This window comes from Dryobates pubescens, chromosome 15 (genome assembly GCF_014839835.1).
Source record: "Dryobates pubescens isolate bDryPub1 chromosome 15, bDryPub1.pri, whole genome shotgun sequence".
Lineage (NCBI taxonomy): Eukaryota > Metazoa > Chordata > Aves > Piciformes > Picidae > Dryobates > Dryobates pubescens.
In genome coordinates this window covers 2,132,704-2,159,423 of record NC_071626.1, presented here as the reverse complement: position 1 = coordinate 2,159,423, position 26,720 = coordinate 2,132,704, and the positions used below count along the sequence as shown (strand labels likewise).

The 26,720-nt window shown below is 48.5% G+C and overlaps 1 protein-coding gene across 1 annotated transcript in view; it reads right to left on the bottom strand.

Moving 5' to 3' along the window:
• Window positions 1-1,401: 1,401 nt before the first annotated feature.
• Window positions 1,402-26,720, bottom strand: part of ATP2B1 (ATPase plasma membrane Ca2+ transporting 1) — a 78,357-nt gene continuing 53,038 nt past the window's right edge. Inside the window, exons 12-22 of the mRNA XM_054167979.1 lie at window positions 25,015-25,252; window positions 23,283-23,462; window positions 23,119-23,206; window positions 21,700-21,806; window positions 17,681-17,872; window positions 16,510-16,723; window positions 15,657-15,868; window positions 14,724-14,831; window positions 10,956-11,138; window positions 10,493-10,579; window positions 1,402-1,839 (exon numbers count right to left, since the gene is read on the bottom strand). Of these exons, the coding sequence (XP_054023954.1) occupies window positions 1,507-1,839; window positions 10,493-10,579; window positions 10,956-11,138; window positions 14,724-14,831; window positions 15,657-15,868; window positions 16,510-16,723; window positions 17,681-17,872; window positions 21,700-21,806; window positions 23,119-23,206; window positions 23,283-23,462; window positions 25,015-25,252 (1,942 nt within the window). The 3' untranslated portion in view covers window positions 1,402-1,506. The remainder of the gene's footprint in view (window positions 1,840-10,492; window positions 10,580-10,955; window positions 11,139-14,723; window positions 14,832-15,656; window positions 15,869-16,509; window positions 16,724-17,680; window positions 17,873-21,699; window positions 21,807-23,118; window positions 23,207-23,282; window positions 23,463-25,014; window positions 25,253-26,720) is intronic.

Sequence of the window (26,720 nt, the reverse complement as noted above, 5' to 3'; positions counted from 1 at the left end):
TTCTGTTTGGATTTCTCAGTTTGGATTCTCAGTTAGTTTGGATTCTCTGGATTCTATTTGGATTCTCTGTTTGGATTCTGTTTGGATTTCTCAGTTAGTTTGGATTCTCTATCAGTTTGGATTCTCTGGATTCTATTTGATTGGATTCTCAGTTAGTTTGGATTCTATTTGGATTTCTCAGTTTGGATTCTCTATTAATTTGGATTCTCTGGATTCTATTTGATTGGATTCTCAGTTAGTTTGGATTCTACTTGGATTTCTCAATTAGTTTGGATTCTATTTGGATTTCTCAGTTTGGATTTTCAGTTTGGATTCTCAGTTTGGATTCTGTTTGTTTGGATTCTCAGTTAGTTTGGATTCTATTTGGATTCCTCAGTTTGGATTCTATTTGGATTCTCAGTTAGTTTGGATTCCATTTGGATTTCTCAGTTTGGATTCTCTGGATTCTATTTGTTTGGATTTCTCAGTTAGTTTGGATTCTATTTGGATTCCTCAGTTTGGATTTTTCAGTTAGTTTGGATTCTCTTTGGAATTTCAGTTAGTTTGGATTCTCTTTCTGACTGGATTCTCTATGTTTGGATTCTCGTTTGTTGTTGCCTTTTTTACATTTGATTCGTTGATTCATGTCTTTATTTTCATCTCTGCATGATTGATAAGGAAGCTTCCCATCTATCAACAGGAACCCAACCACCCCCCCCACCCCCAAAAAAGAACCCCTCCCTCACCACCCTCCCTCTCCTTCCCACCCCCCCCCAAAAAAAAGTATCTACAAACCTTTTGTAAACAGATCTGTTCTCATTTATAAACATAAATAATCCAAATTATTAACAGCCAACAGCAGAAATTAAAAGTTATCCATTCCACCATGCCAGGGCTCTCCTCATTTTGTGTTTTGCCCTGTTTTTGCCCTTCCCCTCCACGAAAAGGCTCTCTCAAGCTCAGCTAAACACACATCTCCTGCAGGACCATTCTCAAGAGTACAACAGATGCTCCTCAGGTCACTTTGTTAGTTTATGCCCAAGGATTTATTGTTTTTTTTCTTGACTCACATATATATATATATATATAGAATTGTTGTTGTTGCTTTATTGTTTCATTTTCGTCGTTATTCATCTCTCTCTCTCTCTCCAAGAGTTGATGAAGCTCCTCCCCCACCCCCCGCCCCCCCAGAAAAGCACCCTCCAAAGTCTGGCAGAAAGCTTTTTTATTTTTATTTCTTTTCTTTTGTTAAAAAAATAAATCTACATTCGTACAAGTGTTGTCGGGTTGGGCTGGGTTGCGGTGCCTTGTGCGGGGGTGGCCGCGGGTGGGTTGGTTTGTTTGTTGTCTTCTGTTCGAAGTCCAAAGACAAGAAATTCTCCCACCTTGTCTGTCCATCACCACCACCACCACCACCACCACCATCATCACCACCACCACCACAACACCACCAACGTGAAGAGACCCAAACTTGCCGTTTGCGGCTCGAGAGAGCTGCGCTTCCCGCGGCGCTCGGCTTCGCTGCCATCAGAGGGACGTTTCCAAACTGTGTAGAGGGCTCCCTGGGGACGAAGAGGTAGCAGACTTGTTCCTCCTGCCTGCGGTGAGGTGGACGACGGCGCCGTCGGCGGCGGCCGCCGCGTTGTTGTTGTTCCTGTTGGGGGAGGGCGGGGGAGGGCTGGAGTTGCGCTTGGTGGGAGCGTCGTCCTCCGCGTCCGTGTCGTCGATCAGGGGGATGTGAGGCTCGGAGTCTTCTATTCTAAACTCGGGATGCGTCATGAAGTTGTGGATGGAGCTCCGCGTCTCCGGCTTCTCCAGCCCCTCGTACAAGGAGCTACGAAACGCATTCACCACTCGGATCTGCCGGCCCGGGAGGGGGAGGGGGAAACAAAACGAAACAAAAGAAAAGAGGGGCGGTGAGAAGCTTGGAGGTGGCAGGAGGTCGAGGGGGAGGGGGGAGGGGGGGGTGGGTCATGGCTCGGATGAGTTTGAATCCACAAACAGCTTAGACATGAGTGAATCGAGCTTGGATGTGATGCGGTGGAGCTTGCAACCGACTGTAAGAAATGAGAAGCAGTTCAGTAGAGCGCTGCCAAGTCGACACACGGGAGGAAGACAGAGTAAAGAAAAAGTACCACAAAAAGCTGGAGAAGGGCCTCAAAAGGTTCAGGCATGGCGCTAGAATTGGTCTGCTCAAGGTGGGCTATGAAGTGAGGCCAAGGACTATCGACTGAGTCACAGACTGAAATCAACCTCAAAGAGAGTGTTTGGTTGGGTATCTGGGGACAGGGGGGAGCACAGTGCCTGGGGGAAGAGGCTGGAAATCAGTAGAGGATCAAAGGATTACTGAATTCTCATGCTAGGGATTGGGATGTCAACTGACTATGGAAAAGCCAAGCAAGTGTAAGCCAATGTCAGGATGACTGAACGTTGGGAGTCATGCAAAACAAAACCAGGATACCCCTGGAACAGCTGTAAATATTCGAGTATATACCCAGGCAGCACGCCAGAGAAAGCTCCTTACTCAACACAGCTTTGGAAACGCAGCAAGGAGGAAATTCAATCATCTCTTGCTTCCTTCAGTGCCTACAGCTCAGAAGAGACTACTCAAGTAGCACAAAGGGTATGAGAAGAGGAAGATCAACCTTTGCTTGAGCCTTCAATTTACACTGAATTCATGGACAGAACTCCCAGGCTGAGTATTTCATCAAGTCCTTCCTCCACTGCTGAACTACCTCTCTTTCTTTTTCCCTTTCCAAGCACAGAGCTAAGTTGACAGAAGGAACAAATAAACCATTTCCAAGGAGATAAAGCACAGCTGCATTCTGCAAATCCTTGACTGGAATTTGAAGCTTTCCCCAATTGGAACTTGAATAATGAAACCACCCTCCCCCTTCTCCTCCCAGACAGCAATGACAGCCACTCAGGATTCATCCTTCAACTGCTAAAGTGAATTAGGTTAGGCAGAGTCAGTGACCCCTTTGCCCACTGAGCCCTTTCATAGACTCAGAGAACAGTTTGGGTTGGAATGGACCTTAAAGATCATTCAGTTCCAACCCCCCTGCCATGGGCAGGGACACCTCTCACCAGCCCAGGCTGCTCAAGGCCTCATCCAGCCTGGCCTTCAACACCTCCAGGGAGGGGACATCCACAGCCTCCCTGGGCAACCTGTTCCAGTGTCTTCCCACCCTCACTGGAAAGAAGTTCTTCCTAATCTCCAGTCTAAACCTGCCCTCTTCCAGCTTCAGTCCATTCCCTCTCATCCTATCACTCCTAGCCCTTGTCAAAAGTCCCTCCCCAGCTCTCCCGGTGCCCCTTCAGGTCTAAGGTCTCTCCAGAGCCACCTCTTCTCCAGGCTGAACAGCCGCAGCTCCCTCAGCCTGTCCCCATAGGGGAGGTGCTCCAGCCCTCTGATCATCTTTATGGCCTCTGGACCCTCTCCAGCAGTTCCAGGTCCTTCTTGTGTTGGGGCTCCCAGAACTAGATGCAGTGTTCCAGGTGGGGGCCTCACAAGAGCAGAGCAGAGGGGAAGAATCACCCTCCCTCATCCTGCTGGTCACAGTTCTTTTGTTTCCCCCTTCTGCAGCTTCCCTGTTCAATTCTCAACATCTCCATTCAAGTCTCCAGAACAGCACAGTTTCAATTCCAAAGCTCTTATGTTGTATAGTAAGCAGCAGAGCAACTCTGTAGTAAATAAGAACTTAATGTTACAAACAGCAAGTCCAGGCTACAGATCTGGGGTTTTTTTTTTAGCACATCCAAGATGACTTGTTTCAAGCTGAGAAATAGGTCATGGCTGGTTCTTCTGTAGAGATTCTTGGTAGTAAAAATACTCCAGATGAAGGAATGAAGCTGGCATAGAATCATACAATTGTTTTGCTTGGAAAGGCTCTCCAAGATCGAGTCCAACTGTCAACCCAGCACCACCATGGCCACTCAACCACATCCCCAGGTGCCATGGCCACAGGTTTCTTGAACACCTCCATGGATGGGGACTCCACCACCTCCCTGGGCAGCCTGTTCCAACCCCTGACCACTCTTGCAGCAAAGAAATTCTTCCTAATGTGATCCTGATGACTTGTTTCAGGCTGAGAAATAGCTCAGGACTGGGTTTTCTGTAGAGCTTCTCGAGAGTAAAAATACTCCAGATGAAGGAATGAAGCAAGTCAAGAGCAAAGACTTCAAGCCAGCTAAGATCCCTCACCCAGACCCAGTGTCCAATCAGCAGGGCTCCCCCAAAGCAGTGCATCATCAAATTTGTGGTCACAGAAAATCACTGCATGTGGTAAAGTTTTAGGTCCTGACTGTGTTCTTTGACCTCGAGAAAGAGCACTGCTACCTCACCTCTACCCCCTCAGAGGAGGCTGTACAAGGAGGTGTTCAAGGCCAGGCTGGATGAGGCCTTGAGCAACCTGGGCTAGTGGAAGGTGTCCCTGCCCATGGCAGGGGGGTTGGAACAAGATAATCTTTAGGGTCCCTTCCAACCCAAACCATTCTATGAAATGGCCTCCAAAGCTATCAGGTCCCCATTTTTATGCTCAAGGCTCCTTAGCCATGGAAAGCACCAGGGAGATGCGAAGCACACAAGTGGGGAGCACAAAACTAAAGGGAGTAAAGTAAAGGGAGGAGAAGGGAATAGTGTGAATGTGCTTGAGAAGTCAGAGCTACAACAGCTAGTACTTTCCCCTCCATGACAGGGTCTGGAGAACAGCTCTTATGAAAAGCAGCTGAAGAAACTGGGGTTGTTTGGTCTGGAGAAAAGGGAGTGAGAGGAGATCTTCTTGCTCTCCAGGACTACCTGAAAGGAGCTTGCAGCAAGATGAGAGAGCTCAAACTGCACCAGGGGAAGTTTAAGTTGGACATCAGAAGAAACTCCTTGACTGAAATGATTCTGAAAGACTGGAACAGGCTCCCCAGGGAGGTGGTTGCATCTCCACCCCTGGAGGTGCTTCAAGGGGGCAGAGACGTGGTGCTGAGGGCCGCGGTTCAGCACCAGCCTCGGTGGAGCCGGAGAGCGGTTGGACTCGATGACCCTTCCCAACAAAACAACTCTATGGTTCTATGACTTGAAACACTTGAGCAGGCCATTAAGGAGCTGGCATGTTCATGAGGTTGAAGCAAGTCCAGCAGCAAGCTGCAGAAGCTGACTTGGCACTGAGCAAACCAGTGGTGCCAAGGCCAGGCTGCAAGTTTGCAGAGCCATTCTGTGGCATGTTGCATGGTGCTGTGCCACCGCCAGGCCTGGCTGCCCCCGGGGGGACCGGCCCTTGGGGGCTTGCAGGGGGAGAATTAGAACATCAGCAGCGATGGAAAACTATCTGGGGCTCACCAGGCCAGCTGCAGTTACCACAGCAATGCAAGCATACCCACAACAAAAGCTTGATGCATACTAAAAGTGCTGGAGAGGCTCCTGTGAACCCAGGGTCCTGCAAGAGCCCAGCCCTGAAGGCAGACATCAGCCCATCAGCATTGATGTTCTACTGAAACAGGGGGAACCTGAAGGCTTTAGCTACTTGGGATAATTGGAGGAGACAGGTTAACTATAAATAAGGAGAGCATTTGTTATGTGTGTTTGACACTGTCATCAGGCCTTCCTCATATTAGTACCAGAATAGCAAGGAATGCAGTAAGCACTCCAAATCCTCCTGGCCAGATGGCTGCTTAAGAGTTGCAGCCTCACTTCACAGCAGCAGCTCAACTCTCCTCCAACAAACAGCTCTGAAAGAGAGACAATCAAACAGAACACATCTGCTCCCTCTGAGACAACCACTGAATGCATCAGGCTGGAAGGGACCCTCAGAGGCCATCTCGTCCTCCTGCAGTGAGCAGGGGCATCTCCAGCGAGACCGAGGTTGCTCAGGATCACATCCAGTTTGACCTTGGTTAATACATACTAACAGAGTCCTCAGAGGGCTATGAGGATGACAGAGGAACTGGATGAGGAAAGGCTGAGAGACCTGGGGCTGTTTAGTCTGGGAAGAAGAAGACTTGAGAGGGGATCTGATCAATATCTGAGGGGTGGGAGTCCAGAAGGTGCTAGTTCTTTGGTGGCCTTCCAGTGTCTTTGGTGTCTTTTCAGTGGTGGTCTGTGATAGCACAAGGGGCAATGGACACAGACTGGAAGCCAGAAAGTTCCACCTCAACACAAGGGAAAACTTTGTTATTGGGAGGGTGCTGGAGCCCAGGAGCAAGCTGCCCAGAGAGGCTGTGGAGTCACACAGGATGTTAGGGGTTGGAAGGGACCTCTGCAGATCATCATCAAGTCCAAACCCCTGCCAGAGCAGGGCCATAGAATCCAGCACAGGTCACAGAGGAACACATCCAGAAGGGTCTGGAAAGCCTCCAGAGAAGGAGACTCCACAACCTCTCTGGGCAGCCTGCTCCAGGGCTCTGTGACCCTTACAGGGAAGAAGTTCCTCCTTGTGTTGAGGTGGAACCTCCTGTGCTGTAGTTTCCATCCATTGCCCCTTGTCCTATCCCAGAGTGCAACAGAGCAGAGCCTGGCCCCTGCCTCCTGACCCCCAGCCCTCAGATATTGATAGACATTTATTAAATCCCCTCTCAGTCTTTTCCTGACTAAACAGCCCCAGGGCTCTCAGCCTCTCCTCACAGGGCAGTGCTCCAGTCCCTTCCTCATCCTCATAGCCCTCCCTTGGACTCTCTCCAGCAGATCCCTGTCCCCCTTGATTGGGAGCCCAAAACTGGGCACAGTATTCCAGGTGAGGTCTCAGCAGGGCAGAGCAGAGGGGGAGGAGAACCTCCCCGGATCTGCTGGACACACTCCTCTGAATGCACCCCAGGATCCCATTGGCCCTCTTGGCCACAAGGGCACATTGCTGTCCCATGGATAATTTGTTATCCACCTTCTCTGGAGACTTCCAAAGCCCATCTGGATGTGTTCCTGTGTGGCCTGCCCTAGGTGATCCTGCTTTGGCAGGGAGGGGTGGGCTGGGTGATCTCTGGAGGTCCCTTCCAATCCCTCCCATTCTGTGACTCTATGATATCATCAAAAGTTGCTCTGGGAGGTGGAGCAGAAGACTGTACTGCTTAGTGAGGAGCAAAAACTGGTCCTCTGGTGTTGCAGCTCCACATCTGCACTGCTTATCAGATGCAATGAGATGCTGCAGCACCCATTAGATTCTGCTCAAATGGCAGCCTGGCATGAAGTTGCTCTCTAGAGAATTCTGAATGTCTAATTAATGTTCTTGAGTGTGGTTAGGGATACAGGTTACTAATTAGCATTTTAACTAGGAGATGCAATCCTGGGCATCCTTACTGTCCAATCTACTTCTCATTTCATGTCCTTGAGGCACAGGAATTTGTGAGCTGAGCTTCTCAATACCACTGTGAAGTAGGGACAGACCTTTCTTGCCAGTGGGGAACAAGTAGAGAGGGTAAATGTTTGTGTAAAGTGAAACAGGAATTCTGGCCAAGCCAAAATGAACCAAAACAAGCCCCAGAAAACAAAGCTCCCAAAACACCCCTGAAGCCACCATAAAACAAACCCCCCCAAAAAAATAAAGCCTCAAAAAAAACCCCAAAGCCCAAGTTACACCCCAAAAACCCCCCAACAAGGCAGGTAAACAACAAGCCTCCCTCCCCCAAACTCTTCAACCTCCAGAAGAGAGCATTGCATTTAAGAGAACTCCTGAAATTAAGGGTCTTCATCCACCTGGGGAAGCTGAAAGTTCAAAAAGCAGAGGAGAGAAAGCAGCCCTCCAAGAGTTATTACAACAAAAATAGGTAAGGATTTAACCAGTCTCTAAGGAAGTCAGACATGCAAAAATGCAATTAAGGTGGAAAACTCCTCCAACAACAGATAGCAGCTATCAATATTCGGCTACAACTGTTAAGCATCTTCAGGCTCCAGAGTTTTAAGCCTCCAAGACAGGAGTAATTAAATCTCTAACACCTCTACAGAGAGGAAGGCTGAAACTGAAATGCCACAGTTTGAAGAGGGCAGAATTAAGGTGAGACAAAGCTTTTACTTTCACTGCTGGCTTATGAACTGCTGCCAGAAGGAACCTAGAAAGGAAAAAACCCTTCAGATTTGAGTGAAAATTTCACCATTCAGTGCTTCAAAAAACTTTTGTCCTCCCCCCCCCCCCCCTTTTTGTTCCTTTTTTGGATCAGCTAATTACTTTTCTTCTGACTTGTCTGCATTTTAGAAGCTTTGTTTTCTCCACCTGAATCCTGATGTTGAGAAAGTTGTGTTATTCAGTTTAAGACAACCCAAAGGTCCAAGAAAAGCAGAGGTTCAGAAGTTGCTGACAAGCTACAAAGGAAATGCATTTCAGGCTCCATGTCCTAACTGCACTTCATTTCTTTAACATACTCCTTCATTTCCCACCACCTTCTTTACCTTCAATACCTTAAGATTTCCTTCAATACCTTAAAATAACCTTAGAAATGTCCTTAAATACATCTTTAATACCTTAAGATTTCCTTCAATACCTTAAAATAACCTTAAAAATGTCCTTAAATACATCCTTAATACCTTAACATTTCCTTAAATACCTTAAAATAACCTTAAAAATGTCCTTAAATACATCCTTAATACCTTAACATTTCCTTAAATACCTTAAAATAACCTTTAAAATGTCCTTAAATACATCTTTAATGCCTTAAGGTTTCCTTCAATACCTTAAAATAACCTTTAAAATGTCCTTAAATACATCTTTAATGCCTTAAGGTTTCCTTAAATCACTTAAAATAACCTTAAAAGTGTCCTTAAACGCATCCATAATACCTTAACATTTCCTTAAATCACTTAAAATAACCTTAAAAGTGTCCTTAAATACCTTAAGATTTCCTTAAACACCTTAAAACATCCTTAGGTTTCCTTAAACACCTTTTAAAACCTTAATTTTTTTCCTTGAGCACCTCGGAAATGTTCTTGAGCACCTTAGAAATTTCCTTTAGCACCTCAAAAATGTCCTCAAAAGCTTCAAAAATTTCCTTGAGCACCTCAAAATTTTCCTGGAGCACCTCAGAAATAGACTAGAATAGAGTTAACCACCTCAGAAATTTCCTTGATTACCTTAACATTTTCCTTGAGCACCTCAGAAGTGTCCTTAAAAACTTTAGAATTCACCTGGAGCACCTTAAAAATTTCCTTCAGCACCTCAGGAATGTCCTTAAAAACTTTAATGTTTACCTGGAACACCTTTAAAATTTCCTTGAGCACCTTAGAATTTCCTTGAGCACCTCAAAAATGTACCTTGAACCCCTGAGAAATGTCCTTACCAACTTTAAAATTTACCTGGAGCACCTTAAAAATTTCCTTGAGCACCTCAGAATTTTCCTTGAGCACCTCAGAGATGTCCTTTAAAACCTTAAAATTCACCTGGAGCACCTCAAAAATTTCCTTGAGCATCTCAGAAATGTCCTTAAAAACTTTAGAATTTATCTGGAGCACCTTTAAAATTTCCTTGAGCACCTCAGAAATGTCCTTAAAAACTTTAATATTTACCTGGAACACCTTAAAAATTTCCTGGAGCACCTCAGAATTTTCCTTGAGCACCTTAGAGATGTCCTTTAAAACCTTAAAATTCACCTGCAGCACCTTAAAAATTTCCTTGAGCATCTCAGAAATGTCCTTAAAAACTTTAGAATTTACCTGGAGCACCTTAAAAATTTCCTTGAGCACCTCAGAATTTTCCTTGAGCACCTTAGAGATGTCCTTTAAAACCTTAAAATTCACCTGCAGCACCTCAAAAATTTCCTTGAGCACCTCAGAAATGTCCTTAGAAACATTAAAATTTACCTGGAACACCTTAAAAATTTCCTTGAGCACCTTAAAAATTTCCTGGAGCACCTCAGAAATTTTCCTTGAGCACCTTAGGAATGTCCTTAAAGACGTCAAAATTTTCCTTGAGCACCTTAGAGATGTCCTTTAAAACCTTAAAATTCACCTGGAGCACCTCAAAAATTTCCTTGAGCACCTCAGGAATGTACCTTGAAGCCCTGAGAAATGCCCTCGAGCACCTTACAAGGTCCTTAGATACCATTGGCAGAGCACTGCAAGACCTGGGGTCCATGATCAGAGCGTTCCTTCATTCAGTGCAAGTCACCCTGGGAGGCATATACTCGAAAATTTACACCAGTTTTCTCCTTTGGTTTGTTTTAACCCTTAAAACCCGACCCCCATCCCCCCTGGAGACAAATGGATGAAGGCACAGGATGTGCAGGCTTCACAGCTCTCACATTGAAAAAGGGCTTTTTAACAATTCTGTTCCACCTGTTCTCAGCCCTCTTCAGAAAAACAAAAGCCCCACAACCCCCACCCCCAAAAAACAACCAACCCCCAAAGCCTTGAGGACTCCACTTTGTGGAAGAGCTCTAGAAAAGCCTACTTCCAAAGTACTAAGGAGAGAATGGAAGAGAACGTTAGGTAGGTGAATTAGGAAATGTTAATTGTCATGCACTTTAGGAACACACACTCACACCCCACAGTAGTAGAAGCAGTAGTAGAGGAAAACACTACATGTGTAGGGGTAGAAATATTTGTTACATCATGGTGCTGGCTGGCGATGGAGGGTTGTCGCCTTAGAGCCCCCTGAATGGTACTTCCACTCTGGAAAGCATTCACTACATCCATCTGCAAGGAATCAGAGATTGTGACAGCTTGCTCAGCAAGAGAGAGAAAGAGAGAGAGAGAGAGAGAACAAGAGAAAGGATCATCCCATCTACAGCACACAAAGAGTAAAAGGACAAAACCAGGAAACCACAAGGCACTTGTTTGGTTGTGGGTTTTTCTTTCTCCCCTCTCCTCTTTTTTTGCCCCTAACAGAGCAGCTACACAGCTTCAAAGTTGCACTTAGAGCTGAAGGAAACAGAGGACACCCTGAGAGACTGCACAGCAGCCCCTTCTGACAGTCACACCACTGAGAACTTCCACCTTAGCCAAAGGGTCTGGAGATGGAGAGGTTGCCCTCCTAACACCCACTGCCATCCTACCTTCTCCAAGACCATACCTGAGTTTGTATCCTGTTCAGGCCCCTAAACCACAAGATCTGACCACGACGTAGCTCTCTCTCAGCATGATCAATCTCCTCCACATCCTCTGCCAGCTCCTCCTCAGGAATCTCCTCCTTTTGTGTTCCATGACCTGCTTCTTTCAGGAACTTCAGGCGGCTGGTTGGAATCGTGGAAATCAGCTAAGGGGCAATCGAAACCAGGGGTCAGGAACCTCCTTTTGGAACAGGTTTGTCACCCCCAGACTCAAGGCTTAGCACAAAACCCTGCACTGCAATTAGCTGAGCTGAACAGCTGGACTCTGGAGATGCCAATGAGTGCATCAGTGTGGAGTGATTACTGCAGCTGAAGAGCTGCAAAGCTGTGCAGATCCTCAGCAGCTCAGCTGAGGTGTGAAATTAAACTTGGACTGCAAACCTGGAAAACCAAACACCCTTGTGCTAGGGACAAAGGCTTCCACCTGAGCATCACTTGACCATGCAAGGAAAGGGCAACACTGAAGCCACAGAGACAATAGCTCTGCAGATTGTGCTGGTACCTTGAGCTGTCAGAGCTCCATCACCTGACTCTGCAAGGAAGGAGCAGGACTGAGGCCACAGAGACATTGATTCTATACATTGAGATTGTGTCTGGAGCTGTCAGAGCTCCATCACCTGACTCTGCAAGGAAGGAGCAGGACTGAGGCCACAGAGGCATTCATTCTATACATGGAGATTGTGTCTGGAGCTGTCAGAGCTCCATCACCTGACTCTGCAAGGAAGGAGCAGGACTGAGGCCACAGAGGCATTCATTCTATACATGGAGATTGTGGCTGGAGCTGTCAGAGCTCCATCACCTGACTCTGCAAGGAAGGAGCAGGACTGAGGCCACAGAGGCATTGATTCTATACATTGAGATTGTGTCTGGAGCTGTCAGAGCTCCATCACCTGACTCTGCAAGGAAGGAGCAGGACTGAGGCCACAGAGGCATTCATTCTATACATGGAGATTGTGTCTGGAGCTGTCAGAGCTCCATCACCTGACTCTGCAAGGAAGGAGCAGGACTGAGGCCACAGAGGCATTCATTCTATACATGGAGATTGTGGCTGGAGCTGTCAGAGCTCCATCACCTGACTCTGCAAGGAAGGAGCAGGACTGAAGCTACAAGAGCCTGCAGATTGTGCTTGTGTCATCTGTTTGATGAGCATGAAGTGCTAGCTCCTGTGAGAGCATCATTTAAAAGCAGCCACAATCAGTTCAGAAATAGAGAACAAAAAATGTTTGTGTTCTGGGCTTGTTTTCTGGTGTGACCTGGAAGCTCTCAATCCATTTGCAAGCTGAGTGATGCTTCCAAAAGCTTCATCCCAAGCTGTTGTTTTGCTGCTTGGTCTAGAGCTAAACAGAAAGCTACATGTGGCTGCTTCAGCTTCCCTTTCATCCCCACCTTCAGGGTTACTCTTAAGGGCAGTCATCTTTTATAGAATCATAGAATCAATAAGGTTGGAAAAGACCTCAGAGATCATCAAGTGCAACCTAACACCTCCTGACAACTAAACCATGGCTCCAAGTGCCACATCCAAGCCTTTTGTGAACACCTCCAGGGATGCTGACTCCACCACCTCCCTGGGCAGCACATCCCAATGGCCAATCTCCCTTTCTATGAAGAATTTCTTCCTCACCTCCAGCCCAAACCTCCCCTGGCACAGCTTGAGACTGTGTCCTCTTGTTCTGGTGCTGGGTGCCTGGGAGAAGAGACCAACCCCCACCTGGCTACAACCTCCCTTCAGGGAGTTGGAGAGAGCAAGAAGGTCTCCCCTGAGCCTCCTCTTCTGCAGGCTAAGCAACCCCAGCTCCCTCAGCCTCTCCTCCCAGGGCTGTGCTCCAGACCCCTCCCCAGCTTTGTTGCCCTTCTCTGGACACCTTCAAGTCTCTCAATGTCCTTCCTAAACTGAGGGGCCCAGAACTGGACACAGGACTCAAGGTGTGGCCTGACCAGTGCTGAGCACAGGGCACAATGACCTCCCTGCTCCTGCTGGCCACACTGTTCCTGATGCAGGCCAGGCTGCCCTTGGCCTTCTTGGCCCCCTGGGCACACTGGTGACTCCTGTTCAGCTGCTGTCAACCAGTACCCCCAGGTCCCTTTCTGCCTGGCAGCTCTCCAGACACTCTGTGCCCAGCCTGTAGCTGCATGGGGTTGTTGTGGCTGAAGTGCAGCACCTGGCACTCGGACTTGTTAAATGCCAGTGTCCCATCTAGCGGATGCAGATCGGTCCCCAGACTGCTGGCTTTCAACATCACAAACCTAGGAGGAGACTATTTCAGGAGCTGCAAAGGGAAAAGACTGCTGGCAAAAGCAAGACAAAGAAGCCTTTATGCTGAAATTGCCACTGTGCCTGCCCTCAGATTCTGCTCCAGTTTCTACTCCTTGGCTTTAATCAGATGCTAGAGCAGCACGAAGTGCAGCAGGGAAGCTTTGCCCTTGCAGGACAGGTTGGGTCAAAAGTATTTCAAGCCATCTGGATTCTCTTCTAAGCTCCTTTTAACCCTCAGAGTGACTCCATTTGATTTTTTTCCCTCCCCTCTCTTTCTTCACTACTTAATTTTAGAGCTTCTACCCACTTCTAGACTCTGTGCCCAGGTGTAGGTATTTACAACTCAAATTCTGAAACCTGCCCCCCACAAACCAGAAGGAAAGAAACTGTAATGGAAAACTCTCTTCATGTGGTATGAAAAGTTTAGACAACTCTGTCATTAAACAATGGAAACTCCATAGCTCTAAAGTTTCATGGAAATAACCTTGCTGCTTACAAGCACTGCTGGCCATGCAATAGTAATGAAACCTTCAGGTGGGGGTGGGGGGGAGGATGAATGAAAAAAACCATTTAAAACCCCCCCCAAAAATCAAAGTAAAACCATTTAAGAGGTGGGAGAGCTTCCCCATTATTTCAGCCTGGTGAAAAGAAGGCTGTTTGGTTTAGTTTTGCTGCGTTTCTTGCTGCTCCAGGGAGTTTTTACACCCAGAGAAACCAGCTGACTAACTCTGGATTCCCTGTCAAGGTAATTCTTCAGCATGAAGCTAAATATTTCAGCATGAACTTGTTCACTGAATCTCTCTTCTTGCAGGGCTTATTGTAGCATTCATCAGGTTCAAGAGATCACTGCATAATTGAAAAGTAATTAGGGCTGCTGACAGTTAAAAGCTACAAAACCAACCACAGTTATGAAATGCAACTCAGTGACCAGGTCAGAAGAAGGAATAGGCAAACTAATTACTTCCTAGCTGTTGAACTAATCACTATTTAGTGATTAGAATTGATTAGCTCAATAGCTAAGGAGCTAATCCCCATATATTCCTATGGTCCACTTGCAAGATCTGAATGCTGAGGGATTTTAGTAGGGTTCAGTGTTTGGATTTGCCATGTAGAGTGTGGTAGTGCAAGGGCATGTTGGGCAGCCAAAACACAGAGTGTGGCAGTGCAAGGGCATGTTGGGCAGCCAAAACACAGAATTTGGCAGTGCAAGGGCATGTTGGGCAGCCAAAACACAGAGTGTGGCAGTGCAAGGGCATGTTGGGCAGCCAAAACACAGAGTGGGGCAGTGCAAGGGCATGTTGGGCAGCCAAAACACAGAGTGTGGCAGTGCAAGGGCATGTTGGGCAGCCAAAACACAGAGTGTGGCAGTGCAAGGGCATGTTGGGCAGCCAAAACAGAATGTTGTAGTGCAAGGGCATGTTGGGCAGCCAAAATGCATATCAAGAGGCATTTCAAATGAAAAAACACCTTAGTTTACCTGGCCCCAGAGCAGTGTTCCCATGCCCAGGAAAATGGACCACAGCCACTGTTCAACAGAGAGTTCTGAGCAGCTGAAAGGCTTCCCACCAAACTGCACAATAATTATCTGTGGAGAGCAAGAGCATGAGACAACATCTGGCAGTGACTTCTGACTAGGAAATTCCCTGAGCCCTCCAGACAAGGGCTGCATGAGAAGATAGGAAATCCCATCTTACTCAGCACACATTTCCACTCTCTCAAGCAGTTTGAGCATGCTTCCAAAGTACCCATTTACTCATCCTATCCTATCCTACCCTAGAAAGGTTTGGGTTGGAAGGGACCTTAAAGATCACCTAGTTCCAACTCAAAGATCATCCAGTTCCAAACCCCTGCCTTGGGCAGGGACACCTCCCACCAGCCCAGGTTGCTCAGGGCCTCATCCAACCAAGCCTTGAGCACCTCCAGGGAGGAGGCATCCACAACCTCCCTGGGCAACATGTGCCAGGCTCTCCCCACACTCCCTGTCAAGAATTTCTCCCTAATCTCCAATCTCCCCTCTTCCAGCTTCATAGAACCAAAGAACTGTCAGGGTTGAAAGGGACCTCAAGGATCATCCAGTCCCAACCCCCTGCCATGGGCAGGGACACCTCACACTACAGCAGGTTGCTCACAGCCACATCCAGCCTGGCTGCAAACACCTCCAGGCAGGAGGCTTCCACCACCTGGGCAACCTGCGCCAGTCTCTCACCACCCTCATGGGGAACAACTTCTTCCTAGCATCCAATCTGAATCTATTGTGTTGATTAGTGATTGATTAAATCCATTAATCCGAATCCATCTGAAGCTTCACTCCATTCCCCCTCACCCTATCACTACAAATCCCTTCCCAAGCACATCAGTGTACTGAGTGCACTTCTTCCCTGCCCACCCCACCCTCCAAGGACTCCCTTACCTGCACAATGAATGTCCCCAGCACGATGGAACAGAAGATGGCATTGTTGAAGATGCCCTCAAAGACGTTTCTTTCCCCGTGGATCTTTCGGGCGTTGATCTCATTGAAGAGCTGCATCATCACAAAGGTGTTGAACACAATGGTGTAATGCTCTGAGGGAGGAGCGTGCAGAGGAGCATTCCTTCCACTATCAATGTCAAAGATCTTCTCACCTGTGTACAAAAGGAGTTTGTCAGCAGCTGAAGTGGTGTCTACACACCTGCAGCGCCCAAAAGACCTCCCTCCCTGGTTTTAAGGTCTTTACAAGCTCTAGAACAAGTTACAGCATACAGAATTAACCAGGTTGGGAAAGACCTCAGAGATCATCAAGTCCAACCTATCACCCAGCACCATCTGATCAACTAAGCCATGGCACCAAGGGCCTCATCCAGGCTCTTCCTAAACACCTCCAGGGATGGGGACTCCACCAGCTCCCTGGGCAGCACATCCCAATGGCCAACCTCTCTCTCTGGGAAGAATTTCTTCCTCGTATCCATCCTGAACCTCCCCTGGCACAGCTTGAGACTGTGTCCTCTTGTTCTGGTGCTGGGTGCCTAGAAGAAGAGACCTGGCTACAACCTCTCTTCAGGTAGTTGCAGATGGTAACAAGGTCCTCCCTGAGCCTCCTCTTCTCCAGGCTAAGCAACCCCAGCTCCCTCAGCCTCTCCTCCCAGGGCTGTGCTCCAGACCCCTCCCCAGCTTTTTTGCCCTTCTCTGGACACCTTCCAGCATCTCAACATCTTTCCTAAACTGAGGAGCCCAGAACTGGACACAGGACTCCAGGTGTGGCCTAAGCAGTGCTCAGTGTTCTCACCAGCAAAGAGGAGAGTGAAGACCACTACAAGCTGGTAGAATGCATGGCCCAAAATGTTCTTCATCATGGTACGAGAAATCAAAGGTTTGTTTCTCCCATAAGGCTTCCTCAACAGGAGAGATTCAGTGGGAGGCTCTGTGGCCAGGGCAAGAGAAGCTAAGGTGTCCATGATGAGATTCACCCACAGCATCTGCACAGCTTTAAGTGGAGAATCCTAGAAAGAGAAGATACATGAACCCTCCATTAGCAGTCAACAAAGTGTAGCTCTTCCAGGCATTTGTTATACAACACAGGCATGTCTGGAAGACCACTATCTGATACTGAATATCAAGGTTTGAATCCAAGGGTTAACCACTCATGACACTCAAAATCCTACAACACTTTAGGCTGGAAGGGACCCTGAAGATCCAGCACCTCAAAGTCCTTCTTGTAGTGAGGACCTCAAATCTGAACCCCCTGTATGAGGTGATGCCTCAGCAGGGCTGAGCACAGTGGGACAATCCCTGGACCTTCTGGCCACACTATTCCTGATACAAGCCAGGATGCTGTTGGCCTTCTTGGCTCAATTGAAGTGAAGCAGTTCATAGATTCATAGAATCCCACCAGCCCAGGTTGCTCAAGGCTCATCCAGCCTGGTCTTGAACACCTCCAGGGACAGGGCATCCACAGCCTCCCTGGGCAGCCTGTTCCAGTGTCTCACCACCCTCACTGGAAAGGATTTCTTCCTAATCTCCAGTCTCAACCTCCCCTCTTCCCACTCAAAGCCATTCCTCTCTCATCACTCCCAGCCCTTGTCAAAAGTCCCTCCCCAGCACTCCTGTAGCCCCCTGGAAGGTGCTCTAAGGTCTCCCTGGAGCCTTCTCCAGGCTGAACAACCCCAACTCCCTCAGCCTGTCCCCATAGGGAAGTTCTCCAGCCTTCTGATCATCTTTGTGGCCTCCTCTGGACCCTCTCCAGCAGCTCCAGGTCCTTCTTGTACTGGGGGTACCAAACTGTTCCAGTGTCTCCCCACCCTCCCTGTCAAGAATGTCTTCCTAATCTCCAGCCTACATCTCCCCTCCTCAAGATGCAATCCATTCCCTCTCATCACTCCAAGGCCTAGTAAAAAAACCCCTTCCTTTTCATTTGCAACCTTCCTTAGCTGAAGCAACTTCCCCCCAGTGGTACCCACTTGTGTTATGCAGGCTCCTGTGAAAGCCACAATCACTGCTACCACGTTGACAGTGAGCTGGAACTGCAGGAATTTGGAGATGCTGTCGTAGACATTTCGTCCCCACATCACTGCTTTGACAATGCTGGTGAAGTTGTCATCTGTCAGGATGATGTCAGAAGCTTCTTTAGCTACATCTGTTCCAGCAATACCCTGGAAGAAAAAGAAAACCAGGAGAAATTTATCATCAGGAGGCACTGCATTATGCAGAAGAAGCTATCAGGATATCCATGGCCAGCATTCCCTTTGGTGCACCGTGTCTGAAGGACTATTTTAATACAAGCACCTACAGTTCTAACTCAATCAAGTTCTTGCTGCCCAGGGAGGTGGTTGAGGCCCCATCCCTGGAGGTATTCAAGGTGAGGCTCTGGGAACCCTGGTCTAGTTGAGGATGTCCCTGCTGACTGCAGAGGGGTTGGACTGGATGAGCTTTAGAGGTCCCTTCCAGCCCAGGTGATCTATGGTTCTGTACTTAAGCATGGGGAAAAACTCAGAATCCTAAAATGGCTTGAGTTGAAAGGGACCTTAAAGATCATCATTGGAGGGGGGCCCTGCCAGTGCCAGGGGGATCTTCAAGGTCCCTTCCAACCCAATCCATTCTGAATGTGGCTCTGAGCAACCTGCTGTAGTGTGAGGTGTCCCTGCCCATGGCAGGGGGTTGGAACTGGCTGAGTCTTGAGCTCCCTTCCAGCCCTGATGAGTCTATGAAATTATGAATCTAATTTCAACCTCCCTGCCATGGGCTGTTGATAAAGATCCTCAAAGACAGCAGAATACCTAAGAAGTACAGATGCAGGCAGTGGAATGGCTTGAGTTGGAAGAGACCTTAAAGATCATCCAGTTCCAACCCCCCTGCCATGGGCAGGGACATCTCCTACTAGCACGGGCTGCTCAAACCCTCATCCAGCCTGGTCCTAAAATGCTTCCAAGGATGAGCCATCCACAGCTGCTCTGGGCAACCAGTTCCAGTGTTCCACCACCCTCACAGTAAAGATCTTCTGCCTAACATCCAAGCTAAATCTACCCTGTTCTACTTTCAAACCATTGCCCCATATCCTATCACCACATGCCCTTGTAGCAGCTCCCCCTCCAGCCCTCCTGTAGGCCCTTTCAGGTAGTGGAAGGCTGCTATAAAAATGTGCACATATAAAATAGAATCAAAGCAATGATCTCTTCCAAATGGGAACCTCCACAACCCCCCTCCTCAGGCTGTGCAGAAAGACACTCTCCAGTTCTTCCACAGAAATGCTACTGAAGGCCACCAGATGGTGCAGTGCCACAGCTGAGTTTGTCCAAGCTGTGCTGCATGGATCCCAGCAGCAGGGCAATCCATGTGTCCAGGACACAGCAGAATGCTAAAGCCTTTAGCAGGAGAGGGAATGCTCTTGCACATGACCTTGCAGTGCAGTGTGGCACCCTGCAGTGTTCCCCACCTGCACTCTCCTGCAGTACCCAGACAGTTAAAATCCATCTGAGGTCTGTATAATCACACAATGGGAGGGGTTGGAAGGGACCTCTGGGGATCATCCAGTCCAAACCCCCTGCCAAGACAGGAGCAGCTAGGGCAGGTCACATGGGAATGTGTCCAGATAGATCTTGAAAGGCTCCAGAGCAGGAGACTCCACAGCCTCTCTGGGCAGCCTGCTCCAGGGCTCCAGCACCCTCACACCAAAGGAGGTTTTCCTCATGTTGAAGTGGAACCTCCTGGGTTGTAGTCTGTGTCTGTTGCCCCTTGTGCTAGCACAGGACACCACTGAAAAGAGCCTGGCCCCTTCTTCTTGACCCTCACCCTTCAGGTATTTATAGACACTAAGAAGATCTCCTCTCAGCCTTCTCTTCTCCAGGCTGAGCAGCCCCAGGTCTCATCACACAGATGTTCTAGTCCCTCATAGCCTCCATTGGACTCTCTCCAGTAGTTCCCTGTCCTTGCTGAACTGGAGAGCCCAGAACTGGACACAATACTGCAGGTGTGGCCTCAGCAGTGCAGAGCAGAGGGGCAGGGAGACTCTCCCTTGACCTGCTGGCCACACTCTGCTTAGTGCACTGCAGCCTCCAGGATCTCTCTTTTGCTTTCAGCCCTGCAGAAACACCACCTCAGTGGCAAATTGAGCATTTCTTATTGTATGACACATTCTTTGGCCAAGGAAGTGAGTCACCTGCACACCTCTGTGTACATCTTAAAAGGTACACTTCAATATCATCTAGCAGATGGAGCACTTTAAGTGCCAGGGAGATAAGCTGTATGGAGGAATTAGTTTCTTGCACAGAGGAACACAGGCAGCAACTGCAGGGCACATTTCAGTTCTGGAAGGTGAAAAAACATCTGCCCCCTGACAGTGTCAGCTGCAGCAACTCTGCAGGACCAGGAGGCAGATCCCTGTTAAACCAAGACTGTTAAAGAGTCTGGAGAACATTTCATGCTTCAGCTGTCAGATGTCTAAGCAATGCTTTTGAGATGCTCCTTCAGAATGCCATGGAAGTTCTTCCTCCTGCCATGTTTTCCTTCAGGACTAGCAGCTGAGCCAGTGCCTCTGCCTGTGGTGGAGCAGGACTGTGGTCTTTCCATTTGTTTTACCTTCAAATGCTTCACAATGGAGCTTTTAAAGACTACAGTGACCTACTAGCACTAAACTCTACCTCTGCTGCTTAGGTATCTCCTTTTCAGCATAGGAACCCTGAGGCAAGAGGAATCTGTCTTACAGTGGCAAGAGACAGAAGAAAGCTGAAGCCTGCATACTTAAGGCAGGAGTCTATCAGCCCTTAAAGTCAAAGCCAAGTAATCACAGAATGCATCAGGATGGAAGGGACCCCCAAAGGTCATCTTGCCCAAGCCCCCTGCAGTCAGCAGGGACACCTCCAACTAGATCAGGTTGCTCAGGGCCCCACCAAGTTTAACCTTCAGTGTGTCCAGGGCTGTGGCCTCAGAAACCAATCAAACACAGATTCTAGGGTCATAAAATGCTGTCACTTTGGGTTTACCAGTGACCAGCTCTTAGCAGAGCCTCCAAAGCCATGTTAAACATCAACTTGCAGTCTCTCTCCTTGGAGCCTCCCTGCTCCTAGGCATCATTTCATGTAAAACAGAGCAACAAACTGATTCCATCCTGCAGATAAGCTTTATTCACTCAACTATGTTTGCAGTTTAACACCTAAAAAACCCCACTTGGCCTTATGTTGAACAAACCTCACTTCAGAAACCTCCAGTTACCAGTTCTTCTGTGCCTACAGTTTGCAACAAGCCTGTGTGTAAAAAGCAACTGGAGAGGAGACTGCAAGTGTTGTGAAGCTTTCCTTCAATGGCAAGGCCATTTCCCATCAGAGAAAACCATGGCTAAAGATGGAAGACTGAGGAAGGTGCAAAAAGTAATTAGTATTAAGAGAGAGAGATGCTGACTCCATTAGCTGCACAGGAGGCTCATGAAACAAGCAAGGTTGGTTAATCTTCAAGTGATCTGAATAGAATTAACCAGGTTGGAAAAGGCCTTTGAGATTATCCAGTCCAACCTATCACCCAACACCATCTCAGCAACTAAACCATGGCACCAAGTGCCTCATCCAGGCTCTTCCTAAACACCTCCTGGGATGATGACTCCACCACCTCCCTGGGCAGCACATTCCAATGGCCAATCTCTCTTGCTGGGAAGAATTTCTTCCTAACATCCAGCATGAACCTCCCCTGGCACAGCTTCAGACTGTGTCCTCTTGTTCTGGTGCTGCTTGCCTGGGAGAAGAGACCAACCCCCACCTGGCTACAACCTCCCTGCAGGGAGTTGTAGAGAGCAAGAAGGTCTCCCCTGAGCCTCCTCTTCTGCAGGCTAAGCAACCCCAGCTCCCTCAGCCTCTCCTCCCAGGGCTGTGCTCCAGACCCCTCCCCAGCCTCATTGCCCTTCTCTGGACAGAGAAGTTATTATATCAAAAGAAGTCTCCAAAATGCTAAAGGTTTTAAAAGAAGACCAAAGCAAACCACTGCAAACTCATACCATAGCAAATCCAACATCTGCCTTCTTCAGAGCTGGGCCATCATTGGTACCATCACCAGTTACTGCTACAACCTGCCTCTGCTCAAAGACAGTGCTGTCAATTATACCTGCAACAGAATGAGACCTGGGTGTCACAGCCCAAAACTGACAACACAGCAGATGAAACCTGAAAGAGAAACTCATTTTTTTGGCTGAGAGTCATCAAGAAACAACAACTTAAAAAGAACCAAATGGATAGTTCCCTCCTTGCCTCTAGTTCTCAGTGGGGTGGGGGGGAAATCCACACCAAACTCCCCCAAAGTCCAAATTCCAAACCCAAACTAACCAAATGAAACCACACCAATAAACCCACACAACCCCTTGAACAATCAACCCACCCCAACCCAAAACCACACACAAAAACCAAACACCCCCCAGGCAGAAATCCCAAACAGGAACACCCCCAAAACACAGCAAACTCCTCCAAGCAAAACCCCCAACCAAAAGCACCCCTGAAAAATATCCCTAAGCAAAAGCCCCAAACCAAAAGCACCCCTGAAAAATATCCCTAAGCAGAACCCCAAACCAAAAGCACCCCCAAAAAACATCCCTAAGCAAAAGCTCCCAAACCACCCCCAAAACACAACAGAAACACCCCCAAACCAAGCCAGCCCTTAGCAAAACCCCAAACCAAGCCAGCCCTTAGCAAAAACCCAAACCAAAAGCACCCCCAATAAGCATCCCTAAGCAAAAGCCTCCCCCAAAACACAACAGAAACACCCCCAAACCAAACCAGCCCTGAGCAAAACCCCAAACCAAAAGCATCCCCAAACCAAAACATCCCTAAGCAAACCTCCAAAGCAAAACCATCCCAAGCAAAAACCCAAACCAAAACCATCCCCAGCAAAAAAAATCCCTAAGCTAAACCACCCCCAAAACACAACAGGAGCACCCCCAACCCAACACAGCCCTAAGCAAAACCTCCTAAACCACCCCCAAAACACAACAGGAGCACCCCCAACCCAACACAGCCCTAAGCAAAACCTCCTAAACCACCCCCAAAACACAACAGGAGCATCCCCAACCCAACACAGCCCTAAGCAAAACCTCCTAAACCACCCCCAAAACACAACAGGAGCACCCCCAACCCAACACAGCCCTAAGCAAAAGCCCCCCAAAACTCAACAGAAACACCTCCAAACCACCTCCCAAAAGCAGCTGGAAGAAGCCCAAACTAATGAACAAAACCCAAACTAACCCACAGCAACTCCCCCAAGAAAACAATCCCTTCCCCCACACAGGACAAGCCTCCCCCCCAAAGACAACTGGCAAGACCCTCTGAGAGGTATTCCCCCCTGTTTAGTCTTGCATTTTCCTTCTGCAAGCAGGGGAAAAGAAGAGTAAGCTCAGGTTGGCTTAGGAAAGTCAGTTCCCACTCACCTTTCACTAGGGTGTGCTTGTCAGTGGGAGAAGACCTGGCAAGAACACGAAGCTTTGGCCAAATTTTGTCTATTCTCTCTTGCTCTATCTGCAAGGGAAGGAAAGCCTGGCTGTAAGTTGACTGCTAGGGAGGGAGGAGCGCTGCTGTGGGTGAGGGTCCTCACCTCTCCCTTCTCGTTCCTTATTCTCCTGTTGAAGTCCTTGCCCTCCAGACACAGGAAGTCCTCGCCAGGGTTGAGGATGCCGCACTTGAGCGCGATGGCGCGCGCGGTGTTGATGTTGTCGCCGGTGACCATCCGCACGGTGATGCCTGCGCGCTGGCACTTCTTGATGGCATCAGGCACCTGCAAGGGGGGAGAAGACCAAGAAAGGCAAAAAAAACAAAGGCAAACAACCCCCAGATCAAAAGCTGCAGACTCAAGAGATTGCATCTTAGCTGAATAAATCTAGCCTGGAGAAGAGGAGGCTCAGGGGAGACCTTCTTGCTCTCCACAACTCCCTGAAGGGAGGCTGTAGCCAGGTGGGGGTTGGTCTCTTCTCCCAGGCAAGCAGCACCAGAACAAGAGGACACAGTCTCAAGCTGTGCCAGGGGAGGGTTAGGCTGGATGTTAGGAAGAAGTTCTTCCCAGCAAGAGAGATTGGCCACTGGAATGTGCTGCCCAGGGAGGTGGTAGAGTCACCATCCCAGGAGGTGTTTGAGAAGAGCCTGGAGGAGGCACTTGGTGCCATGGTTTAGTTGATGAGATGGTGTTGGGTGATAGGTTGGACTGGATGATCTTGGAGGTCTTTTCCAACCCCTAATGTACTGTGGTACTGTGATTCCCTCTCATCCTATCACTCCCAGCCCTTGTCAAAAGTCCCTGCCCAGCTTTCTTGTAGGCCCCTCCAGGTACTGGAGGGCTGCTCTATGGTCTCCCTTGAAGCCTTTCTTCTTTTCAGAGCCCAAATCCTCCTCTCCATCCAGCTGGCAACAAAGGCAATAGCTAATATTATCCTAATTAATACTAATACTATCCTAATTAATACTGCTAATATCCCAAGTGGTTAAAAAAAGAACCCAAAAAGAATAAAAGAGAAGTTGTTCGATGTGAGGCCCTGCACAGTAAGCACCTTAAGTCATTACTTTGTGCAGAGTCCTGGTAGCACAGCATAAGTGACATTAAGAAGTTTTAATCTGCTTTTAGAGCTCCATTAACTTCCCTCCTTCCCCCCCCAAAGAAATTAGATTTTCAGTTATCAACTGTGCTCAAGGCACAAACCAGCAATTCAGTTCCTTCTGCTCTCTACACAGCCATAGAATGCTTTGGGTTGGAAGGGACCTTAAAGATCCTCTGCTTCCAAATCCCCTGCCATGGGCAGGGACCCCTTCCACTACAACAGGCTGCTCAAGGCCTTATGAACAGCCACATGAAGCTGGGGAGGGGTTTGGAGAGCAAGTTTCATGAGGAGAGGTTGAGGGAGGGGGGATCATTTAGTCTGGAGAAGAGAAGGCTGAGGGGAGCTACCTAAAAGGGGGCTGCAGTGAGGTGGGGGCTGGTCTCTTCTCCCTAGTATCTGGTGACAGAACAAGAGGCAGTGGCCTGAAATTGTGCCAGGGGAGGGTTAGGTTGGAGAGGAGGAACAATTGCTGCAAGTATGGGCAGGGATTGGCACAGGCTGCCCAGGGAGGTGGTGGACTCCCCATCCCTGGTGTCCAAGAAACCTGTGGACATGGCATGTTGGGACATGGTCTAGTGGACATGGAGGTGTTGGGTAGAAGGTTGGACTTGATGATCTTGGAGATCTTTTCCAACCTTAATGGTTCCATGACTCCTAAGCCTGCAGAAAGGAGGAGGATAGGGAACGGGAGCAGAGGCTGCTGTAACAGAATCGCTTTGCTTCAGTCAGTGACCTTACCTCAGGTCTCACTGGATCTTCAATCCCAACAACAGCAATGCAGGTCAGGCCAGTCACAATATCATTTTCATTGTCCCATTCTGGCTCAGGTTCCCCTGCTGGGAAGTCCCTGAAGGCCAGGCAGATGGTTCTGAGCCCTTCGGAAGCCATCGGCTCGATGACGGTTTTCACGATATCGTCTCGGTCCCGAGGTCTGAACACCTTTGGTTCTCCATTAGCACTCAGGATTTTGAAGCACCTGAAAAGGACAGCAGAGGGAGTGGTCAGATCTGAACCAGGAGTTCAGCCAATTCAATCAGTTGTCACTCCAGGAAGTTTGCACAAGCTTTGTTCCCACCAGCCTCACACACACACAAAACCACTTTCCACCTCCAAAGCTTCCAAGCCATAGGAAGTCAGCCGAGAGTCACCTTCCAGAATAAAGAACCCCCAGTGGCTTCAGGACACCAACATCAGTCACCTCCAGAAGTATCCACCTCTGCAAGCCTACAAGGCCTGAGTCAATCCAAGATAAGCATCCCACCTTGTAGAGTCAGCCAAGCCTCGGAAGCAGAGGATGCTTCCAAAATGCACATGGGAGGTGCAGCATCAGCTGTAAGCTCCAGACTTGCTGAGTTAAAAGCAAACTCAGGTCCTGCTTACCCTTAAAAGTTCTAAGGTTTGCCTAAAGAGCCTTTGTGGGAACTGGGGCTGCTGAATCTGGACAAGAGGAGGCTGAGGCCAGACCTCATTGCTCTCTACAGCCCCCTGAAAGGAGGCTGCAGTGAGCTGGGGGTTGGTCTCTTCACCCTAGCGTCGGGTGATAAAAGGAGAAGAAATGGCCTGAAGTTGTGCCAGGGGAGGGTTAGGTTGGAGATAAGGAACAATTTCATTGCTGCAAGAGTGGTCAGGGATTGGCACAGGCTGCCCAGGGAGGTGGTGGAGTCCCCGTGCCTGGAGGTGTTCAAGAAACCTGTGGCCATGGCACTTGGGGCCATGGTTGGATGGCCATGGTGGGGTTGGATCAGTGGTTGGATTTGATGATTTTAGAGAGCTTTTCCAACCAAAATGATTCTATGATCTAAGCATAGGGAATTCAGAGAGCATCTGGCATAAAGCTCTTCACATGATGTATAAAATGAAAATCAAACACTTCAATGTGACTCAAATGTTTGCATCAGGGCCTGGATCCAGCACCCTGTCTTTTAGCATTTCAGCAGATGCTCTGCAAGTTCTTCCTGTCAGAAATGCTTTCACAGACAGCACACATACAGACTGTACCAGTATTAGAATCACAGAATCAACCAGGTTGGGAGAGACCTCCAAGATCATCCAGTCCAACCTATCCCCCAACACCATCTGATCAACCAAGTGCCTCATCCAGGCTATTCTTAAACACCTCCAGGGATGGTGACTCCACCACCTCCCTGGGCAGCACATCCCAAGGGCCAATCTCTCTTTCTATGAAGAATTTCTTCCTAACATCCAGCCTAAACCTCCCCTGGCACAGCTTGAGACTGTGTCCTCTTGTTCTGGTGCTGCTTGCCTGGGAGAAGAGACCAACCCCCACCTGGCTACAGCCTCCCTTCAGGGAGTTGCAGAGAGCAAGAAGGTCTCCCCTGAGCCTCCTCTTCTCCAGGCTAAGCAACCCCAGCTCCCTCAGCCTCTCCTCCCAAGGCTGTGCTCCAGACCCCTCCCCAGCTTTGTTGCCCTTCTCTGGACACCTT